Source organism: Artemia franciscana, chromosome 2, assembly GCF_032884065.1.
Source record: "Artemia franciscana chromosome 2, ASM3288406v1, whole genome shotgun sequence".
Lineage (NCBI taxonomy): Eukaryota > Metazoa > Arthropoda > Branchiopoda > Anostraca > Artemiidae > Artemia > Artemia franciscana.
The window spans coordinates 10,621,397-10,640,743 of NC_088864.1; the positions used below are offsets into that span (position 1 = coordinate 10,621,397).

At 35.6% G+C, this 19,347-nt stretch overlaps 1 protein-coding gene across 2 annotated transcripts in view; it reads left to right on the forward strand.

The window, feature by feature from the left end:
• The window catches only part of LOC136037209 (catalase-like), a 121,528-nt gene that overhangs the window by 85,967 nt on the left and 16,214 nt on the right, over positions 1-19,347 (forward strand). For both annotated transcript variants that reach the window (XM_065719801.1, XM_065719811.1), the window contains exon 9: positions 9,619-9,851. In XM_065719801.1, coding sequence (XP_065575873.1) covers positions 9,619-9,851 — 233 coding nt within the window. The remainder of the gene's footprint in view (positions 1-9,618; positions 9,852-19,347) is intronic.

A 19,347-nucleotide genomic window follows, 5' to 3' on the forward strand; every position in this document is an offset into this window, starting at 1 on the left:
TGGTTTGAGCTTGAAACTAAATAGGAAGGGTTGTAAGATAGCATAAGAGAAGCTCGTTCCATAGCAAGTAAAACTTAAAAAGTTGAAATATTTTGAATGATCATTATGAAACAAATTGTCTCGATAAATCCTTCACGACTACAAGTATCCTCCATGTAGTAAAAAGGATAACAAGAAAAAGAGAATATGGGAACTAAGAAAGGAGTAAGGATATTTTTATTTGAATGCAAAGTTTTCTCGTAAAATAAGTAGGACATAAATCCAAAAGTCAACTCTACAAAAAGAGATGCCTCTGAGAAAACGTAGTATTATTTTGTGGAAAACGAGCGATAAGTCATACTTTAGTTGAAAATTTGTAATTTTCAAGAGCTCAAAAAGTGCTTAAATTTGAATTTGCGGTAGAAGCAGTTATTATATTCGTAAAGAACATAAAAAAAGGCATCAAGTGGTATATTCACTTCATTGATATGCCAGTTATATGAACTGCTATGATTTTACCGAGTTTTGTTTATTAGAAATAGGTTCAACAATGTTGACAAACCTGGCGAAGTTTGGAGACAAGTATACATCTTATGCAAATTGACCATTTAAAAAACTGTCTTTTGAATATGGATGAAAAGAAAATTCCTGTGATTTTGCTGATTTCACTATTCGATCTCTTTTTTTTCTTATGCGCAGAATGAGCTGGGTTTTCAGTGTCACGCCTTCTTTTTTACTTAAAAAATTCAAAAAAAATAAAAAATAAAACCGAACCAAACCATTAATGGTAATAAGCTACAAATAAGGAGCGACATTTCAATAACAAAGCTTTAAAAAACTGAAGCTTGGTGACAAAACATACATAAAATAAAAAATGCTTCTTTCAATTTTCTGATAAAAATATATGCAATATAGATTATATGATGTAGAGCGTTATTTCAGTTTTTTTTTTTCAAATTGGTTTTGACTAGGCGTCATTTCTATGGAATATTTTTTCAGAAAAGATAAATTTGATCAAAAAGCTAAAATTATTTCGAAAATAAAATATTAACGGTAATGTTATTGACTATAGAGTTATTTTAGTTGGATTGGTTTTAGTTGTCATTTATATTGAGTTGAAGTGTATTTCAGTTGAAATTGTTTAAATTGATTTTTCATTTTAATTAAACGAAGTTTCACTTCACGAATTATAATTTAAAATATCTGTTTTGATAGTTAACGTTTTGCACACAAAAAAAGCCAACGTCACACTCTAGTTAAGTCAAGTACAGTAATATTTGGTTCAAATATCTTTAGCAGTAAAGAGCTTTTGTCTATTTACATTTACATTTAACTATTTTAGGAAAGTGGTACTAAAGATGAAAAAATTCGCAATTTATTGTTGCCTCTTATCATTAAGGAAACCTTATTTTTTTGTTGAAAACTTAAAATTTGATCAGAAACCTGAAATTATTTCAGAAAATGGAAGATATTCCACAAAATTCTTAGCTATTAGGATATTTCAGTTAATAATAAATTAGGATATTACTAGGAATTAGTTCTATTTATATTTTAGTTGATATTTCAGTTGAAACTATGCTAATCACAACTTCAAAAAAAAATGTTTTGTTGGTTAACGTTTGCACACAAAATATCCACAGTTATGCTCTCCTGTTAAGTCGACTACAGGAATATTTGATTCAAATATTTTCAGTAGAACAGAGCTTTTCTGTGTTTACGGTTATATTCAGTTATTTTCGGAAACTGCTACTAAGGGCGAAAGAATCAGCAATTTGCTGTTGCCTCTTATATCATTAAGCAACTATGGAAACTAGATCCCAGTTTTCTCGATTATTCTGTGGAATTCTTTTAAATTGCCTATCAAAATGGTGGCAAGTTATCTGACTAGTTACTTGATTGAAAGAGAAATTTCTCAAAAACCTATTCTTTGAAAATACAGTATAACGTTTTCTATTACTCTTCCTGAAATTGAAAACTTGTCAGTTCTAATATAGGTCTAGATAAGCTCTCCCAGATATCAGTTCAAAACTTTCTTTCTTCTGTGTTTATTTACTTCTTTGTGCGGTTTTCTCAAACTTTTTTTTTATTTTTTACCACTGTTTCCGTGCACATTATCAGTCGTAACTGTATCGCAATATCGATATAAAATAAGAAAATATTGTATTTGTAAGCGAATTTTTCAAGCTATAATGCAGACCATTTTACACCATAAACAACTTGAAAGAAAAAGAAAAAACAGCAAAAAAAAAAGGTTTACAAGAAATTAAGCCTTTTCAACGAAAAACGGACAGCCATACTAGCTGTTGGTTCGGCGCTTAGCGCCACACCAACGCCTAGTTGGTGGGGGCGCTTATATATATATATATATATATATATATATATATATATATATATACTAGCTGTTGGGGTGGCGCTTCGCGCCACCCCAACACCTAGTTGGTGGGGGCGCTTCGCGCCCCCCCCAAGCCCCCCCGCGCGCGTAAGTCGTTACGCGCCATAATAGTTACGCGCCATTGTAGTTGTGTCCCTATGTCCCACCTGTGAATATAGATATATATATATATATATGGTTTTAACTACGTAAAACTTGCGAATATACAACATTCTTTGCTGTCCCATTGTCTTTGCATATAAATAGATTGTCAGGTTATCCCCCTGTTTCCCCCGGTGTCCCCGTTGTAGTTGTGTCCCTGTGTCCCGGTCGTCATTTATATTCCCTGTGTCCCGGGTCCCGGTCATCATTTGTATCCCGGTGTCCCGGTCTGTATATACATTCGTTTTTTAGTTTTGTTTTTCTCCTTTATTTTTTTCCTTTTTTTTTCTTTTTTAGCTTATTTAGATTTTTAGATTTTTTAGTTTTTTTTATTAGTTTTTAGTTTTTATTTCTTTTTAGTTTTTTTGTCCCGGTCGTCATTTATATCCCCCTGTTTCCCCCGGTGTCCCCGTTGTAGTTGTGTCCCTGTGTCCCGGTCGTTATTTATATTCCCTGTGTCCCGGTCGTCATTTGTATCCCGGTGTACCGGTCTGTATATACATTCGTTTTTTAGTTTTGTTTTTCTCCTTTATTTTTTTCCTTTTTTTTTCTTTTTTAGTTTATTTAGATTTTTAGATTTTTTAGTTTTTTTATTAGTTTTTAGTTTTTTTTTCTTTTTAGTTTTTTTGTAGTTTTTACCTTCTTTTTAGTTTTGTTAATTTTTTTTTTTACTTGTGTCCTGGTCGTCATTTATACTCCCTGTGTCCCGGTGCTTTGTTGATTGCTAATCGAACATTCCTTTTGTCCTGGTCGCTTTCTCTTTGAGTGTCGTCATTTATTTTTTTCTTTTTTAGTTCTTTTAGTTTTTACCTTTTTTAGTTTTTTTTTAGTTTTTAGTTTTTTTAGTTTTTTACCTTTTTTTAGTTTTTTTAGTTTTTTAGCTTTTTTATTTTTTTTATTAGTTTTTAGTTTTTTTGTAGTTTTTGCCTTTTTTTTTAGTTTTTTGTCCTGGTCGCTTTCTCTTTGAGTGTCGTCATTTATTAGTTTTTTCCTTTTTTTTTTAGTTTTTTATTGGTTTTTACCTTTATTTTAGCTTATTTTTCAGTTTTTTCCTTTTTTTTAGTTTTTTTTTATTTTTTATTTTTTTTAGTTTTTTACCTTTTTTTAGTTTTTTTAGTTTTTTTAGTTTTTTAGCTTTTTTACTTTTTTTATTAGTTTTTAGTTTTTTTTTGTAGTTTTTGCCTTTTTTTAGTTTTTTCAGTTTTTTTTTTAGTTTTTTATTGGTTTTTACCTTTATAGTTTTTTTAGTTTTTTAGCTTTTTTATTTTTTTTATTAGTTTTTAGTTTTTTTTGTAGTTTTTGCCTTTTTTTAGTTTTTTCAGTTTTGACGTCACCTAATCCAGTTTTTTCAGGTGACGTCACCTGACACATCCATCCACACATCCATCCACACATCCACAGACAGACAACTTATTTTTATATATATAGATATATATATATATATATATAACTGCATAAAACTTGTGAATATACAACATTCTTCGCTATCCCATTGTCTGTGCATATAAATAGATTGTCAGGTTTACCGACCCTCGAACATGCAACACACAATTGTCCTTGGGAAAATAATTTGTATTAAGACCTATACTGCATTTTTCTAATGATTGCCCTTGAGCTTTGTTGATGGTGATTGCAAATGCTAATTGAATTGGGAATTGCAATCTTTTAAATTGAAAAGGCAGATCCGTTGGAATCATGAGAATGCAAGGAATAAGAACAGTGTCACCTTCAAAAGGCCCTGTCAAGATTGTTGCCTCTATTACGTTTTCCATTGTTTGTTTTTTTTTTACGGCAAGTCGCGTGCCATTGCAAAGCTTTGGTGGGTTAAATATTTCTCCCATAACTCTGTAGGAGCTGAAGGAGAGCAAGTTGTTAGTATGATTCCAAACAATGCACGAATTTGACGTGTAGTTGACGTTTCGCACGCGTCATTGATGCAGTTATCGCAGTGCTGTCCATTCTCCAATAAATTTAGAACTTGGCATGCACTACGGTAAGTGTCATGCATAGTACCGTTTAAAGTTCTCAAATACTCAAAGGACGTCGGACCGGGTACATTCACCAAAAGCAGGCGGAGAAAGAAGCATTCATGTTGATTGGGGTGAATGGTGTAGAGTCTTCCTACCGTGGTATCTTTGAAGATTGTAGGTTGGCCGTCGGCTGACTTATCCTGTTTTCGACGTTTCAATGATTTATTTTTAGCATTCCACGTGTAATACGAAGGCACTTCAGTATACAGCAGTTTTTTTGCAAAAGAATCATTTTGACATAACGAAAAGAAAGAAGTTAACGTTGTATCTAGTGGATTCAGGGCTCTTTGTTGCACGTTGGATTCCGAAAAATAAACACGTTGACCATTCTGTAAATGTACCGCTAAGTGAACAACAGCTGGACTTCGTTCATGAATGTATTGTTCACAGCGGAGCTTGGTTTGATTCAGACGGATAAATAGCTAACGTTCTGATTCAATCTTTGCATACATATCAACGATGTATTGGTGAAACAGTTGACGGCATTTTAAAATATAATTATCTTCATTGTGACGAATCATTAGTCTATAGGAATAATAATTCATTGCGCTGCATTTCTTATCCGTTTGTTTGTTAGTGGATGAATCTATCAATTTATTCATAAAGCGAAAGCCGTCGGCTCCATCCCAAAAAATGATAGGATATTGTAGGGCATCGTAGCATCGATGAGTTTCAGCAATTCTTGCCTACTGAGCGTTTGCTTATGAAGAATATTATCTCGAGGTAAAAACTGATTACCGACCATAACGATTGCCACTTCGTCGATAGTTGGAGCATTGTATCTACGCACATGTTCGCCAGTAGGCGTTTTGTCAACAAAAATAATAATTTTATGCGTATCAGTAGGCATCACATCGATTGCTGTTTTAAACAGGCGAACTAAATCATTATTTTCGTGGAAAAGATGTTGCAATTGGGAAGCGATAGTCCTTTCAATGTCGGGAGAAATTTTGCAACGTGCATTCAATTCAGAATTGCTATCAATGATGAAGTACAGTTGTAAAAAATTATGATTCTTACCTGAGAATGGTAGAAGGGACCCTGTTCTATGATAAATTTGCTCTTTTACTTTGAAAGTAGGCATAAATTGATGTTGATTTTCGATTTGGGCACCAAACGACGTCATTTGGAAACATGAGTTATATTTTCTGATGTTTGATAAAAAAAAAACGCTTAGATTCTGACGTAGTTCTAGTAATTAAAGTATTCAATGGCTCTGGTGGTGCAGCCAGTTGAGGAAGTTTAACTTTTACTGAGGCGCAACAGATTCCCATTTTTTCACCATTAAATTTCAAGGCCTTGCAATAGGGACCAATTTTAGACATAGTCCCAATTTGAACACATCTACTCAAGCTATAATCATCGACTGGGCTGTACCTGAATGCCAGGCGATAATTTTTACGTTGCTCTTGTGATTCCTCGGCACGCTTTCTTTTGGCATTATCTCTTTGAGCCTCAAGCCTGTTTTCACGTTTTTCTTGTTATTCATCGGCACGCTTTCTTTTGGCATTATCTCTTTGAGCCGCAAGCCTGTTTTCACGTTGTTCTTGTGATTCCTCGTCATAATTTTTTCGGTAATTTCTCTTTGAGTCGCAAGCCTGTTTTCACGTTGCTCTTGTGATTCCTCGGCACAAGCCTTTTGGCATTATCTCTTTGAGCCGCTTCCTCGGCTGTTTCTACTGCCATTGTAGGATTTATATTTAAATTTCTCGCACGATTTGATTCCTCGGCTGTTTCTTCTGCCATTGTAGGATTTATACTATATATTCTCTTTGAATCGCAAGTCTTATATACTAATAATGACGTCATATACAAAGCCTTATATACTTTTAATGGCGTCATATACAAACATGCAAAATACATACATCACATCATAATGTTCAATCCTTATAATGACGTCAGTCGTCAAACATACATACAACTTATTTATATATATATATATATATAAATAAGGCAATCTTATGATTGCCCTTGAGCTTTGTTGATGGTGATTGCCAATCGAACATTCCCTGTGTCCCCGTCGTCATTTATATATCCCCCTGTGCCCCCCGGCGTCCCCGTTGTAGTTGTGTCCCGGTCGTCATTTATATTCCCTGTGTTACGGTCGTTATTTGTGTCCCGGTGTCCCAGTCTGTAATTTCTCTTTGAGTGTCCCGGTCGTCATTTATATTTTCTGTGTCCCGGTGTCCTGGTCGCCATTTGTGTCCTGGTGTCCCGGTCTGTAATTTCTCTTCGAACATTCATTGTGTCCGGGTCGTCATTTATATATCCCCCAGTGCCCCCCCCGGCGTCTCCGTTGTAGTTGTGTCCCTGTGTCCCGGTCGTCATTTATATTCCCTGTTTCCCGGTCGTTATTTGTGTCCTGGTGTCCCAGTCTGTAATTTCTCTTTGAGTGTCCCGGTCGTCATTTATATTCCCTGTGTCCCGGTGTCCCGGTCTGTAATTTCATCAGTTAACAAACATGACGTCAGTCGACAAACGACTTCATGACGACATACAGCTCAATCCTTATAATGACGTCAGTCGACACACAAACATGAGGTTAATCAACAGACACACAAAGAAACAACTTATATATATATATATATATATATATATATATATATATATATATATATATATATATATATATATATATATATATATATATATGTTTCTCTCTCCCTCCCTTTCTCTCTCTCTCTCTCTCTCTCTCTCTCTCTCTCTCTCTCTCTTTCTTTCTTTCTTTCTTTCCTTCTTTCTTTCGTTCTCTTTCACGTGGCAGGCTTCTATATATGGATTCTCACTGTCACTTGTCTTCTAAACGTAGACAATTTGAGCCTTTTCTTGATGTTATGACCTCCAAATTGACCTTTAATTAGAAGAAGTGCCTTTGTAAAATTACGCTTTTTTACAAAAAGGTGTAGAGAGACAGAGAGAGAGAGGGTTCCAAGACCCTCGGTTATGTCCGATTTTGTTCTTCATTGAGGTTAATACGTTGCTTTTTGTCAATTTTTCCTTGACGCTTGATTATCACACTCTTTCAATTCAATGTGCTTGAATGAGTGTACACACTCATTCAAGCACATGTGTGTTGTACTATCAATAAAGGAAGCAATTCTTGCCTTTGACTTTAACTTTTACTTTAACTTTAACCTTTTTTTGCTTTAGATTCCTCTTTAACTAAAAAAAAACAATTTTGACTATTTTACTTTAGATTCTTTTTCCTGTTTCTGATTTTTTTTTCTTCGAGTCCTGACAACCATTTTCTAATATTTCGTGCTCCTTTTTGTAAAGTGTTGGCCAGTACTGACTTGTTTTGTATCATCCGTCTTAATCCTGTCGGTGTAACTAAGTGAATAAGAAAGTATGACGACATTTTTTCAAGAAAATAGCTTTGAGCCCCTATAGCCAATCTCATTTTAGTTTCTCTTTTTCTAATATTACTTACTTTCAAAAAGCCGTCCGAGTGTATTTTATCTTTTTGTTTTAGGCTCTTTTTCGCAAATGGTGGACAGTCCTGAAGATTGCCATCATTAAACTGTATTTCTATTGACACAAATAACGAGAAAATATAATTAGAAAATAACCAAAAAATGAGGTTGATTTTTAGCTAGTGTGTAAAACGAAGTGAAAAAAAAAAGATATTTCGGCAAGGACCTCGGCGAAACCGACCTCAGCGCTAAAAAAAAAAAACAAAAAACAAAAACAAACTTTAAAGTGAATTCTAGCAAAGTAGAAACACTGAATTTAAAAAAGCCAAAAACAAGCCAGAATAAATTTGAAACTTCTCACAATTTGTTTAGCCTTTCATTTATCTTTCACTTATTTTGGCTTGGTTTTTTGTTTGTTTGATTTATTGTCTCGTCTGCTTTGTTAGAGTTCACTACACAAAGGATTTTTTTTTTTATAGTGCTGAGGAAGGCTTGGCGGAGATTCTTACCGAAATATCTGTTTTTGTCTTTTCGGTTTGTTTTGTCCACTGGCTGAAAATCACCCTCGTTTTCTTGGATATATTTTAGTGATGTTTTCTCGTTTTGTTTGTCAAACGTCATGTGTAACCAGTCTTATCTTAGGAAGTATATGCTGCTTGTCTATTCTAGCATCAGTAAAGTAAGCAGTTTTTTTTTGAAGTTTCACTTTCCCCTTTTAGACTCTTCTGTTACTAATAGAAGAGACGTTTCACTATTCTGCATTTATAATTTCTCTCTCTTATTTTTTGTCAAATCTTGACAATCACTTCTCAAATTTCCTTACCCCTTTTTGTAGAAAGTTTTTTGTTACCATCTCATCCATGTACATATTGGCCGCGGTAACGAAGCAAATACAAAATTAAGACAATATTTTTTGCAAGAAAATATGTGGCTTTGACCCTCTAAAGCCACAATCTCATTTCTGTTTCCCTTTTCTAATATTGCTTGCTTTCAATAATCCATGCAGCCTACTTAGTGCAAATCATTAGTAAATGCGAGTTTAAGGATATTTTGTTGTTTTTGGCTCTTTTTCTCTGATCATGGTGTGTCATAAACACTACCCACTTTCAAGCGCATATTTATTGTCGTATCAATAAAAAAAGCGGTAGATGATAGGTTTCCCCCAGAAAATCCCTCCCAGAAAAATCCCCCCGAAAAAAATCCCCCGCATGAAAAATTGAGCAGTTACAGCGAAAGTACAAATTGATTTTGTTTTGACTTACTATTTTTATTTTGTGACCACTTACATGTTCTTATTTATTACAAGCGACGTCACACAGCCCCACACTTTATTGTTACCAATTTATAATCAGTCGACGGGAAAAGCGCCCTTTTTTAGTGAAATCTCCTGGTCGATTAGTCTAAAGAGCCACTCAAAAAAAGGAAGTGTATGAAAATTGAATAGAAAAGGCAAGAAAGAAGACAATTAGAAGAGGTAGGAAGTGAAGAAATCATGGAAAACTGCATATGATCAATTGCTAGATATTGTGATGAAAATTTAAATTCTGGGGAGACTTGACTGTAGAGGTTGAAAAGTTACCCTTTCTGCAAAAGGTTTTATAAGTCTTAAAATTGTAGATTCTAAGGAAGATTCTCTTATAGTTATAATTCTGTTTCCATTTAGGGGCGATTATTTTCATACGTAGACACACATCGTCATCGACTTGGCGCAAACTACTTGCAGCTTCCCGTGAACTGCCCGTATAGAACAAGGGTTTCAAACTACCAGAGAGATGGGCCAATGACCTTTGCATTTGAAGATGGAGCTCCAAATTATTTTCCGAACAGCTTTAGTGGACCTAAAGACCTCAAGGTGTACCTAGAGTCCAAATTTCCCGTTTCTGGCGATGTTATGAGGTAAAAGTTATTCATTTTTCGTTTACTTATGTTCTATTCAACTTCAGCAGTTCGATTAAGTTAATATCATTTTTACCATAGTAGGTAACGCCGTTTATAAGATTTAGAGCTGTATTTTTATCTTGGACTCGTGTTTGTTTATCCCTTTAAAATAAATAATGGTGATAAGTAGATAATTGTATATTATTTATAGTGGTATTAAATAAACAGAAACAAGTTTTTTTTAATGAAAGTAAAAAGTTAAAACTTAAAACTTCGTTTAAAATTTAAACGAACCGAAATTATTCCGCGTATAAGGGAGGCTGCTGTCTCTTTACCCCCCCCCCCCTTTAAACTTGCAAAACGCCTTTATAAGTGCAAATTATTTAGTTAATGAATGATTTTTAGTGTTATATTTATCGATTGCCTTGAAAACATTTGATTTGAACTATCGTAAAAAATGCTTTGTCCTTTGGTTAAGTTCTGTCCTTTTTACCCTATCCTATATTTATCATTTAATCCCATCAGATTTTATCCCAAAAATGCTTTTTATCCCATCCCAATTACCCTTTTGGTTTAACTGTCGTCCTTTAAAGTATTCAAGTTTTCGAACGCTAGTGGGAGAAAAATTCAAATTTTAGCGTAAAGAGTAAGGGGCTATGGAGAGAGCAGCCCACCCCCCTTATATGCCGAATAATTCGGGTAAAATGGTGTATACTTATAGATAGGGGCTTGAAACCCTCCACATCAGGGATCTCCGATGTACTGAATTTGATGATGTAATTTTCGTAAAGGCCGTGTGCCGTTTTTGGGGTGTTTCGTCCTTTTTCGAAAATAGGAGAAATTTTCACTGGACCTAACTTGTTGTGTTTAATTTTAAACTTAATAAATATTACATGCTTAGAATTATGATAAAATTCAAAAATTCTTTTAAAATTGAATTCTTTTTATGTTTATATCATTATAAAAGTAATTTTTCTAGAGTTTTGATTGCTTTTACCCTGATTCGCTCGTTTTACATATTATTCAATGACTTCTTCTTTTATATTGATCTTTAGGGTTTGAATCTTTAGGTTTTGATCTTTAGGATTGAACTTTTTTTATATCCACTTTGTTACGTTTTTTTACGAGTCAGACAAAGATTTTTTTTTTTTGGGGGGGGGGGGGGGTCAAACCCCTAATTCCTCCCTCTGGATATGGCCTTGATATTGATATGTAAAAATTTCGTCTCCCCAGCAGAAAAGTCGAATTCAAACAGAAAGACTTGATAAAGGATAAGTCGTTAAAAGGTGTTAAAAGATGTCAGTATGGATGGATTTCATCCTTATTGCGAACATACCGTTCTTTGTCACGCATGAGGATATTTAGACTAAAGCACGTATTTTGGCTAATCCTGGTTTAGCCCAGTTTCTGACGACCTTGCGAGTCAACAACCTTATTTTTTATTTAATTATTTTTCTTGCATCATATGCCTGTGCATAGAATAGAAGATAGAGGTAATTCGCCCTCTCCCTATAAAACCTGACAGACAACGATACTAAGATGTTTTAAGGAAAGTGGGTGGGAATTTGCAGAAATCTGAATGGTCTTGAAAATTGATTCTTTCATTTTAAAAGGTCCTAAACAATCTGCTGTAACCGTCCCCCTGAAGCTGTGGCCATGCGTAATTTTAAGCTATGGGTATGCATAACTCATGTGCATAATTTTTTATTGGAAGGAATTGCTTATCTTTTATTTGAATTCACGTTTTAAGTTAGGTGCTTTTATTGCCATATTTTCAGCACTCGAACTAAGGTGAAAATTTGATATTGTTTCGTGTCTTACATTACCTTTTACTAATCTTTTTCTTAGTGTGCATTGTCAAACAGTTCGTGGTAACGAACTGTAGTAAGGAGCGACCCGGCTCAATAGTAACCAAAACATTAAAAAATGGAATTTTGATACCAATTGCTACATCAAAAGAATCGCATGATCAACGCTGATTTTAAATATGTAAGTTTCATCAAGTTTAGTCTTACCCATCAAAAGTTATGAGCCAAAGAAAATTTGCCTTATTTTAGAAAGGATCTTCCTAGAAAAGAAGTCATAGAATCTTGAATCACACCATCAGATTCAGCGTATCAAAGAACCTTATTTTAGAAGTTTCAAGCTCCTATCTCCAAAAATGTGGAATTTTGTATTTTTTGCCAGAAGGCAGATCACGGATGCGTGTTTTTTTGTTTTGTTTTTTTTTCCCAGGGGTGATCGTATTGACCCAGTGGTCCTAGAATGTTGCGAGAGGGCTGATTCTAACGAAAATGAAAAGTTCTAGTGGCCTTTTTAAGTGACCAAAAAAATTGGAGGGCACCTAGGCCCCCTCCCTCGCTAATTATTTTCCCAAAGTATAATGATCAAAATTCTGAGATGGCCATTTTATTCAGCGTAGTCGAAAACCCTTATAACCTATGTCTTTGGGGACCATTTACTCCCTCACAGTCCCCGTGGGATGGGCTACAAGTTACAAACTTTGGCAATGCTTCCATATAGTAATGGTTATTGGGAAGTGTACAGACGTTTTCAGGGGACATTTTGGTTGGGGGGAGGGGTTGAGAAGAGGGTGATATGTTATAGAAAACTTTCTATCGAGGAATTTGTCATAGGGGAAGAAAATTTCCATGAAGGGAGCGCAGGATTTTCTAGCATTATTTAAAAACAAACAATGAAAAAATAAATGTGAAAAAGTTTTTTCAACTGGAAGTAAGGAGCAGCATTAAAACTTAAGACGAACAGAAATTATTATGCATATGAGGGACTCACCTCCTCCTAATACTTCGCTCTTTACGCTAAAGTATTTTTAGTAATTTCAACTATTTATTCTACGGCTTTTGTGATTCAGGGGTCATTCTTAAGGAATTGGGACAAAATTAAGCTTTAGTATAAAGAGCAAGGTACTGACGAGGGGATGAACCCTCTCATATATGTAATAAAAACATGAGAATACAAAAGTTTGTTACGTAAGTTAATTTATAAGTTACTAATTAAAACTAGTTACTAATATAAGTTTTACTAATAAAAACATTCGTAAAAAATTAGAAGTTGTAGCTGCCTTTTTAAGTAACCAAAAAATAGGAGGGCAACTAGGCTTCCTCCTCCACTCCTTTTTCTCTCAAAATCATTCGATCAAAACTATGAGAAAGCCATTTAGCCGAAAAAAATATGCAAATTTTGTTTTAATTATTCCTCTGCAGAGAACCAAAATCAAAACATGCATTGATTCAAAACGTTCAGAATTTAAATAAAAAATAAGTTTTTTTTTAACGGAAAGTAAGGAGCGACAGAAAACTTAAAACTAACAGAAATTACTTCGTATATGAAAGGGGCTGCTTCCTTGTCAACGTCCCGCTCTTTACGCTAAAGGTTTTTACTGTTTTAAAAGTAGAGTTGAGAGAAAGAGTCAAACTTTAGCGTAAAGAGCGGAGCGTTGATGAGGAAGCAGCCCATTTCATATACGAAGTAATTTCTGTTCGGTTTAAGTTTTAATGTCGCTCCTTACTTTCAGTTAAAAAAAAGCTGTTTTTTTATTTAATAACTATAAAGATCTCAGATATTGTGCATGCATCCACAAACGGAGAAAAACAACATCTTTCATTCACTTTATCAGTATATAGCCAAGCTACACTAGTTCGATCTTAAGGATTGCTAGAAAACCGTGACTTACACGCAGCAGAAGATTTTTTTTTTCTTTGAAAATGATTCGCAAGGCTCTTTTTTGGATTGACTCAATTTTGTCTGATTCTTCACGGGAGATGCCAGGGTGCCAAACTAGACAAGCATATTCAAGATGCGGGCGGACAAAAGACGTGTACAACCTTAAGGAGTGAGAAGGGGGGACGCTATATTTATTTAGGAGCTTAAGGTGGGTGATAGACGCATTAGCTTTATGGATGATGTCTTTAACGTGGATATCCCACTTCAAATTTGAAGAAATTGTATTTTACTAAAAAATACTTTAGCGCAAAGAGCGCGGTATTGAGGAGGAGACGAACTCCCTAATATATGTTATAATTTGTGTTCGTTTTAAATTTTAATGCTGCTTCTTTCTACAAGTTGAAACATATAGCGATCGCTAATTCTGTCGGTCTGTCTGTCTGTCCCGATTTTGTTAGTTTAGGCACTTCCAGATAACCTAGGACGATGAAATTCGGCAGGCGTATCAGGGATCAGACCAGATTAAATTAGAAATGGTCATTTCCCCGATCCGACCATCTGTAGGGGAAGTGGGAGGGTGGTTAATTCCGAAAGATTAGAAAAAAGAGGTATTTTTAGCTTACGAATGTCTGATCAGATCTTAATGAAATTTGATAGGGAAACCTCAATCTTGGAAAACGCTTAGAGTGGAGGGATCGGGATGAAACTGGGTGGTGAAAAGTAAGCACAAGTCCTAGATACGTCATTGACATAACTGGAGCGGATCCGCTCTCTGTGGGGGAGTTGGGGGGAGGGTTAATTCTGAAAAATTAGAAAAAAGAGGTATTTTTAACATCCGAAGGAGTGATAGGATCTTAATAAAATTTCGTTTATAGAAGGACCTCGTAACTCAGATCTCTTATTTTAAATCGCGACCGGATCAAGTGTCATTGGGGGGAGTTGGGTGGGGGGGACCGGAAATCTTGGATAACGCTTAGAGTGGAGAGATCAGGATGACACTTGGTGGGAATAATAAGCACAAGTCCAAGATACTTGACTGACATAACCGGATCTGGTCTCTTTGGGGTGTTAGGGGGGAGGGTAATTCGGAAAAATTAAGAAAAAATTAGGTATTTGTAACTTATGAAGAGATGATCAGAATCTAGTAAAATTTGATATTTAGAAGGATCTTGTGCCTTGGAGCTCTTATTTTAAATCCCGACAAGGTCCGGTAACATTGGGGGGAGTTGTAGGGGGAAACCGAATATATTGGAAAACGTGAAAATTTAGGTATCTTCATCTTACGAATGGGTGATCGGGTCTTAATGAAACTTGATATATAGAAAGATCTTATGGATCAGATGCTCCATTTTCAATTCGAATCAGATCAGGGGACATAGTAGGTTGGAGAGGAAAAACATCTTGGAAACCGGAAATTTTGAAAAGCGTTTAGAGTAGAGAGATCGGGGTGAAATTTGATTGGAAGAATTAGCACAAGTTCTAGATATGTTATTGATATAATTGAAACGGATCTGCTCTCTTTGGGGGAGCTGGGGGGGATTTCTAGTGCTTTGATGAGTTCGGTGCTTCTGGACGTTTTAGGACGATGAAAATTGGTAGCGTGTCTGGGACATGCACCAATTGACTTGATAACAGGCTTTTCCCCGATTCGAACATCTGGGGGGGGGGCTGGAGGGAGAGGAAAAATTGAAAAAAATGAGGTATTTTAGTTTACGAGTGGGTGATCGGATCTTAATGAAATTTGACCTCGTGGTCAAAAGTACCACGTGTCTCAGAGCTCTTACGCAGGTCCTAGATACGTGATTGACATGACCAGACTGAATTCGCTCTCTTTGGGGGAGTTGGGGGGGGGTGTTAATTCGGGAAAAATTGAAGTATTTTTGACTTAAGAACGGGTGACCGGATCTAAATGAAATTTGATATTTAGAAGGAAATCATGTCTCAGAGCTCGTATTTTAAATCCCGACCAGATTTGGTGATATTTGGGGGAGTTGGAGGTGAAACCCCGAAATCTTGGAAAACACTTAGAGTGGAGAGATCAGGATGAAACTTGGTGGGTAGAACAAGGAAATGTCGTAGATATGTGATTGACAAAATCGAACTGGATCCGCTCTCTTCGATGGAGTTAGGGGGGTCCAGTGCTTTGGTGAGTTCGGTGCTTCTGGACTTGCTAGGACGATGAAAATTGTTAGTCGTGTGAGGGACCTACACAAATTGACATGATAAAGTCGTTTTTCCCGATTCGACCATCTGGGAGGCTGAAGGGAGAGGAAAAATTGGAAAAAATGAGGTATTTTCAACTTACGAGTGGGTGATCGGATCTTAATGAATTTTTATATTTAGAAGGACCTTGTGTCTCAGAGCTCTTATTTTAAATCCCGACCGGCATTAAGCCTTTGATTTTCCTTTTAAATCAATCTATTGATTCTAAGAATTTTGCTAGAGCTCATGCCATATGAGCTCTTGGCTCTTGGCTCTTCCGACCTCGTCACAAGTGCTATATGAGCTCTTAGGTCTTGTTTTATTTATTTTCTAATCGTTTTTTTAAATAAATCTAGAGAATTCTGCACCCCCTTCATGGGAATTCTCTCCCCTTGTGATAAATTCCTTCAAGGAAAGATCCTGCCACGTAAACCCCTCCTTTGACACCCCGCCCAACGCGGGAAAATACCCCTGAAAACGTCTGTACACTTTCCAATAACAAATACTATATGTAAACAATGGTCAAATGGGATTAAGTCGTCCCCAAAGAGATAGTTATCCGGTTTTTCGACTATGGTGAATGAAATGCCTATCTCAAAATTTTGATCCAGTGACTTTGGGGAAAAATGAGGGTAGGAGGTGGCCTAGGTACCCTCTAATTTTTTTGGTCACTTAAAAATGGCACTTGAACTTTCAATTTCCGTTAGAATGAGCCCTCCCGTGACATTGTAGGACCACTGGGTCGATACGATCACCCCTGGGAAAAAAATTACACAAAAAAAAATAATACACACGCATTCGTGATCTGTCTTCTGGCAAAAAATACAAAGTTCCACATTTTTGTAGATAGGAGCTTGAAACTTCTACCGCGTGGTTCTATGATACGCTGAATCTGATGGTGTGATTTTCGTATAGATTTTGTGACTTTTGGGGGGTGTTTTCCCTATTTTCTAAAACAAGGCAAATTTTTTCAGGATCCTAACTTTTGATGGGTAAGACTAAATTTGATGAAAACTATATGCAGAAACTTAGCATAAAAGTACGGTTCTTTTGATGTAACTATTGGTATCAAAATTCAGTTTTGTAGGGTTTCGGTTAGTATTGAGCCGGGTTGCTCCTTATTACAGTTCGTTACCACGAACTGTTTGAAAGAAGTGTCATACTCGTAAAACTTCTAAAAATATTTTTTACTAATGGATTTTTTCATATTTGGAATCTAAAAAAAAAAAAGGATTTTTTCATGAGTATATTTTGGAGATTATAGTTTCGACTTTATTGGCAAGGGTCGCTTTTTATCTTATAGTAAAAAGGGATATGCTAAAGGGATTTACCCTAAACTTTCAACGTTTTATACAGTCTTACGTTGACTGTTCATGTGCATAGGGAGGAATGCGCCACCGTCTGGTAGTATTACCTCTGACACTGGAAGGCTATTTACAGTTTGCTGCGGCACAGTATGAAGCATTACGAGATTTTAAGCCCCCTCCCCCCCCCAAAAAAAAGATATATGAATATCCCATGAATTAAAGAAAATTCCAAGTAAATATTTGAAACCCAGCCACAAGAAGTGTCAAACAAACTCAACACCCCTCACAACAAACGTTTCTAAATCAAGCTGGAGTTACCCGCCCCAAAAAAAAGCATCAAGGCATTAAAAAAAAAAAAAAAAAAAAAAAAAAAAAAACCGATTGAAACTAACGAACGAGTGACATTTTTGAGCTGACTCGCTCAGTCAGACCTCGCCGATGGAGTAAATAAAATATTAATTCCTTCAATTTCAAAGATAATGCGTAGACCTATCAGTGACGAAAGAAGGAGTAGTTTCAAGGCCTGTGGGAACGTCACCATTAAGTTGAAGAAAAGTGAATGACGTGCACGAAAGAACTGAGAGAGACCGTAAATCCAGTAATGGGCTAGTTGGATTAGTTGCAAACAATTCGTTTTCTGTATAAGCCTTCTTGCCTTGTCATATAACTTAGATAGTGGTTTCAAAAAAGAGGAAAAATTTGACATTCATTTAGTAGGGCAATAAAAGGCGTAGAGCTGAACTAAGCAATGGAACAGAAATTTTAAAACTGATTCAGGAAAAATATGTTTTAGCTTCCTCAAAATTCAAGGACTCCTTGAGATCTTCATATTAATTAGTCCTATATAATGTTTGAATGAAAGGTTTTCAATCGAGAAGAATACCGATAAATCGGACATATCGATCCCTAGGTCTACTGAGAGAGCCCCTTGAAACCTGAGTATCATCGATTTGAGACAAGGTGAACCAAGATAAAGATTTGTATACTGGTTGTGACTGGGAAGACCTGTCTGAAGAAGTAGTAGTTTTCCCATTATTGACAAAATGTGATGTAAATACTTCCTGAACAGATGGAACACCCTCAACAACCACCCCTCCAACTTCAAGGCTTGGAGGGGTAGAAGGAGCCGAAGAAAAATGTTTGAAAACGAAGAAAAAACCGGCTTTCGAGCCAGTCTCCCTGCCGGGGATGTTATGTGAATAGTTTTAAATATGTATAGTTAAAGATTAATCAAGAACTTGAATTTGAACTTGAGGACGGAATTGATTACTTGCCAAGTTTTTCGAATTTCCTCCCCACAATCCGAGATTTTTTCGCAGATAATTTTAAAATTGATAACACAATTTTGTTGTCAAATTTATCTTGGTTAGAACTGTATGCACCTATAACAAGAATTCACGGAGTGAATAGAACTCATTCCACCCTTCTTAAAGTGACCCTTCCCTAGCCTCTGTGGCTGGTTGCATCTGTCACGCAGTTCAGTTATAGTTCCAAAAATATCATTTCCTATATACCAGAATTATCGGAGGAGCTTTCGACTTAAGTAAGGAGCGATTCGGGCCAACAGTAACCAAACTTTAAGAAAGGGCATTTTGATGACAGTTAATATATCAAAAGAATACGCTTTTTATACTGATTCCAAATATTTAAAATACTCAATAAGCTAAATGTTACCCATCAGAAGCTACGAACCTGAGAAAATTTGTATGATATTCGAAAAAGGGACCCCCCTCCTGCCTTCAAAGGAAAAGTCAAGCGATCATAGTGAAAATTACACATTAGGTTCACCGTATCAGAGAACTCATCTATAGAGATTTCCAGCTCCTATCTACAGAAAATGTGAAATTTTACATTTTTTTTTCCTTTAAGAATTATCATGGATGTGTGTCCATTTATTATTATTATTATTTTTTCCCCAGGGTTGATTGTATCGAACCGATGGTCCTAGTAGATAGGGAGGGGGCTCATTTGAACGGAAATGAAAAGTTTGATTGCTATTTTTACTGACAAGAAAGGTTGTGTCAAGGAAAAATAGCGTTTTCTGCCATTTTGTGGCAATAAGCTCCGATTTTGCCCCACAGAGGACTAAGTTGATATCGATATTGATATCAAAACCCTATTTTTACAGTTTCGGTCATTCTTAGCCCACGTCGCTCCTTACCATTCGTTTCAACCAATGGTTTGATAAAAGGCTTCTGATCTTTGGAGTAAGCTTAGTCCAAGCAAAAAAAGAATTAGCTGTTATTAAACAATTTGTTAATAAATAAAAAGAATTAGTGATTGTATTTTACATTGTTCTGGGTCATGAAACGTACCGTTTT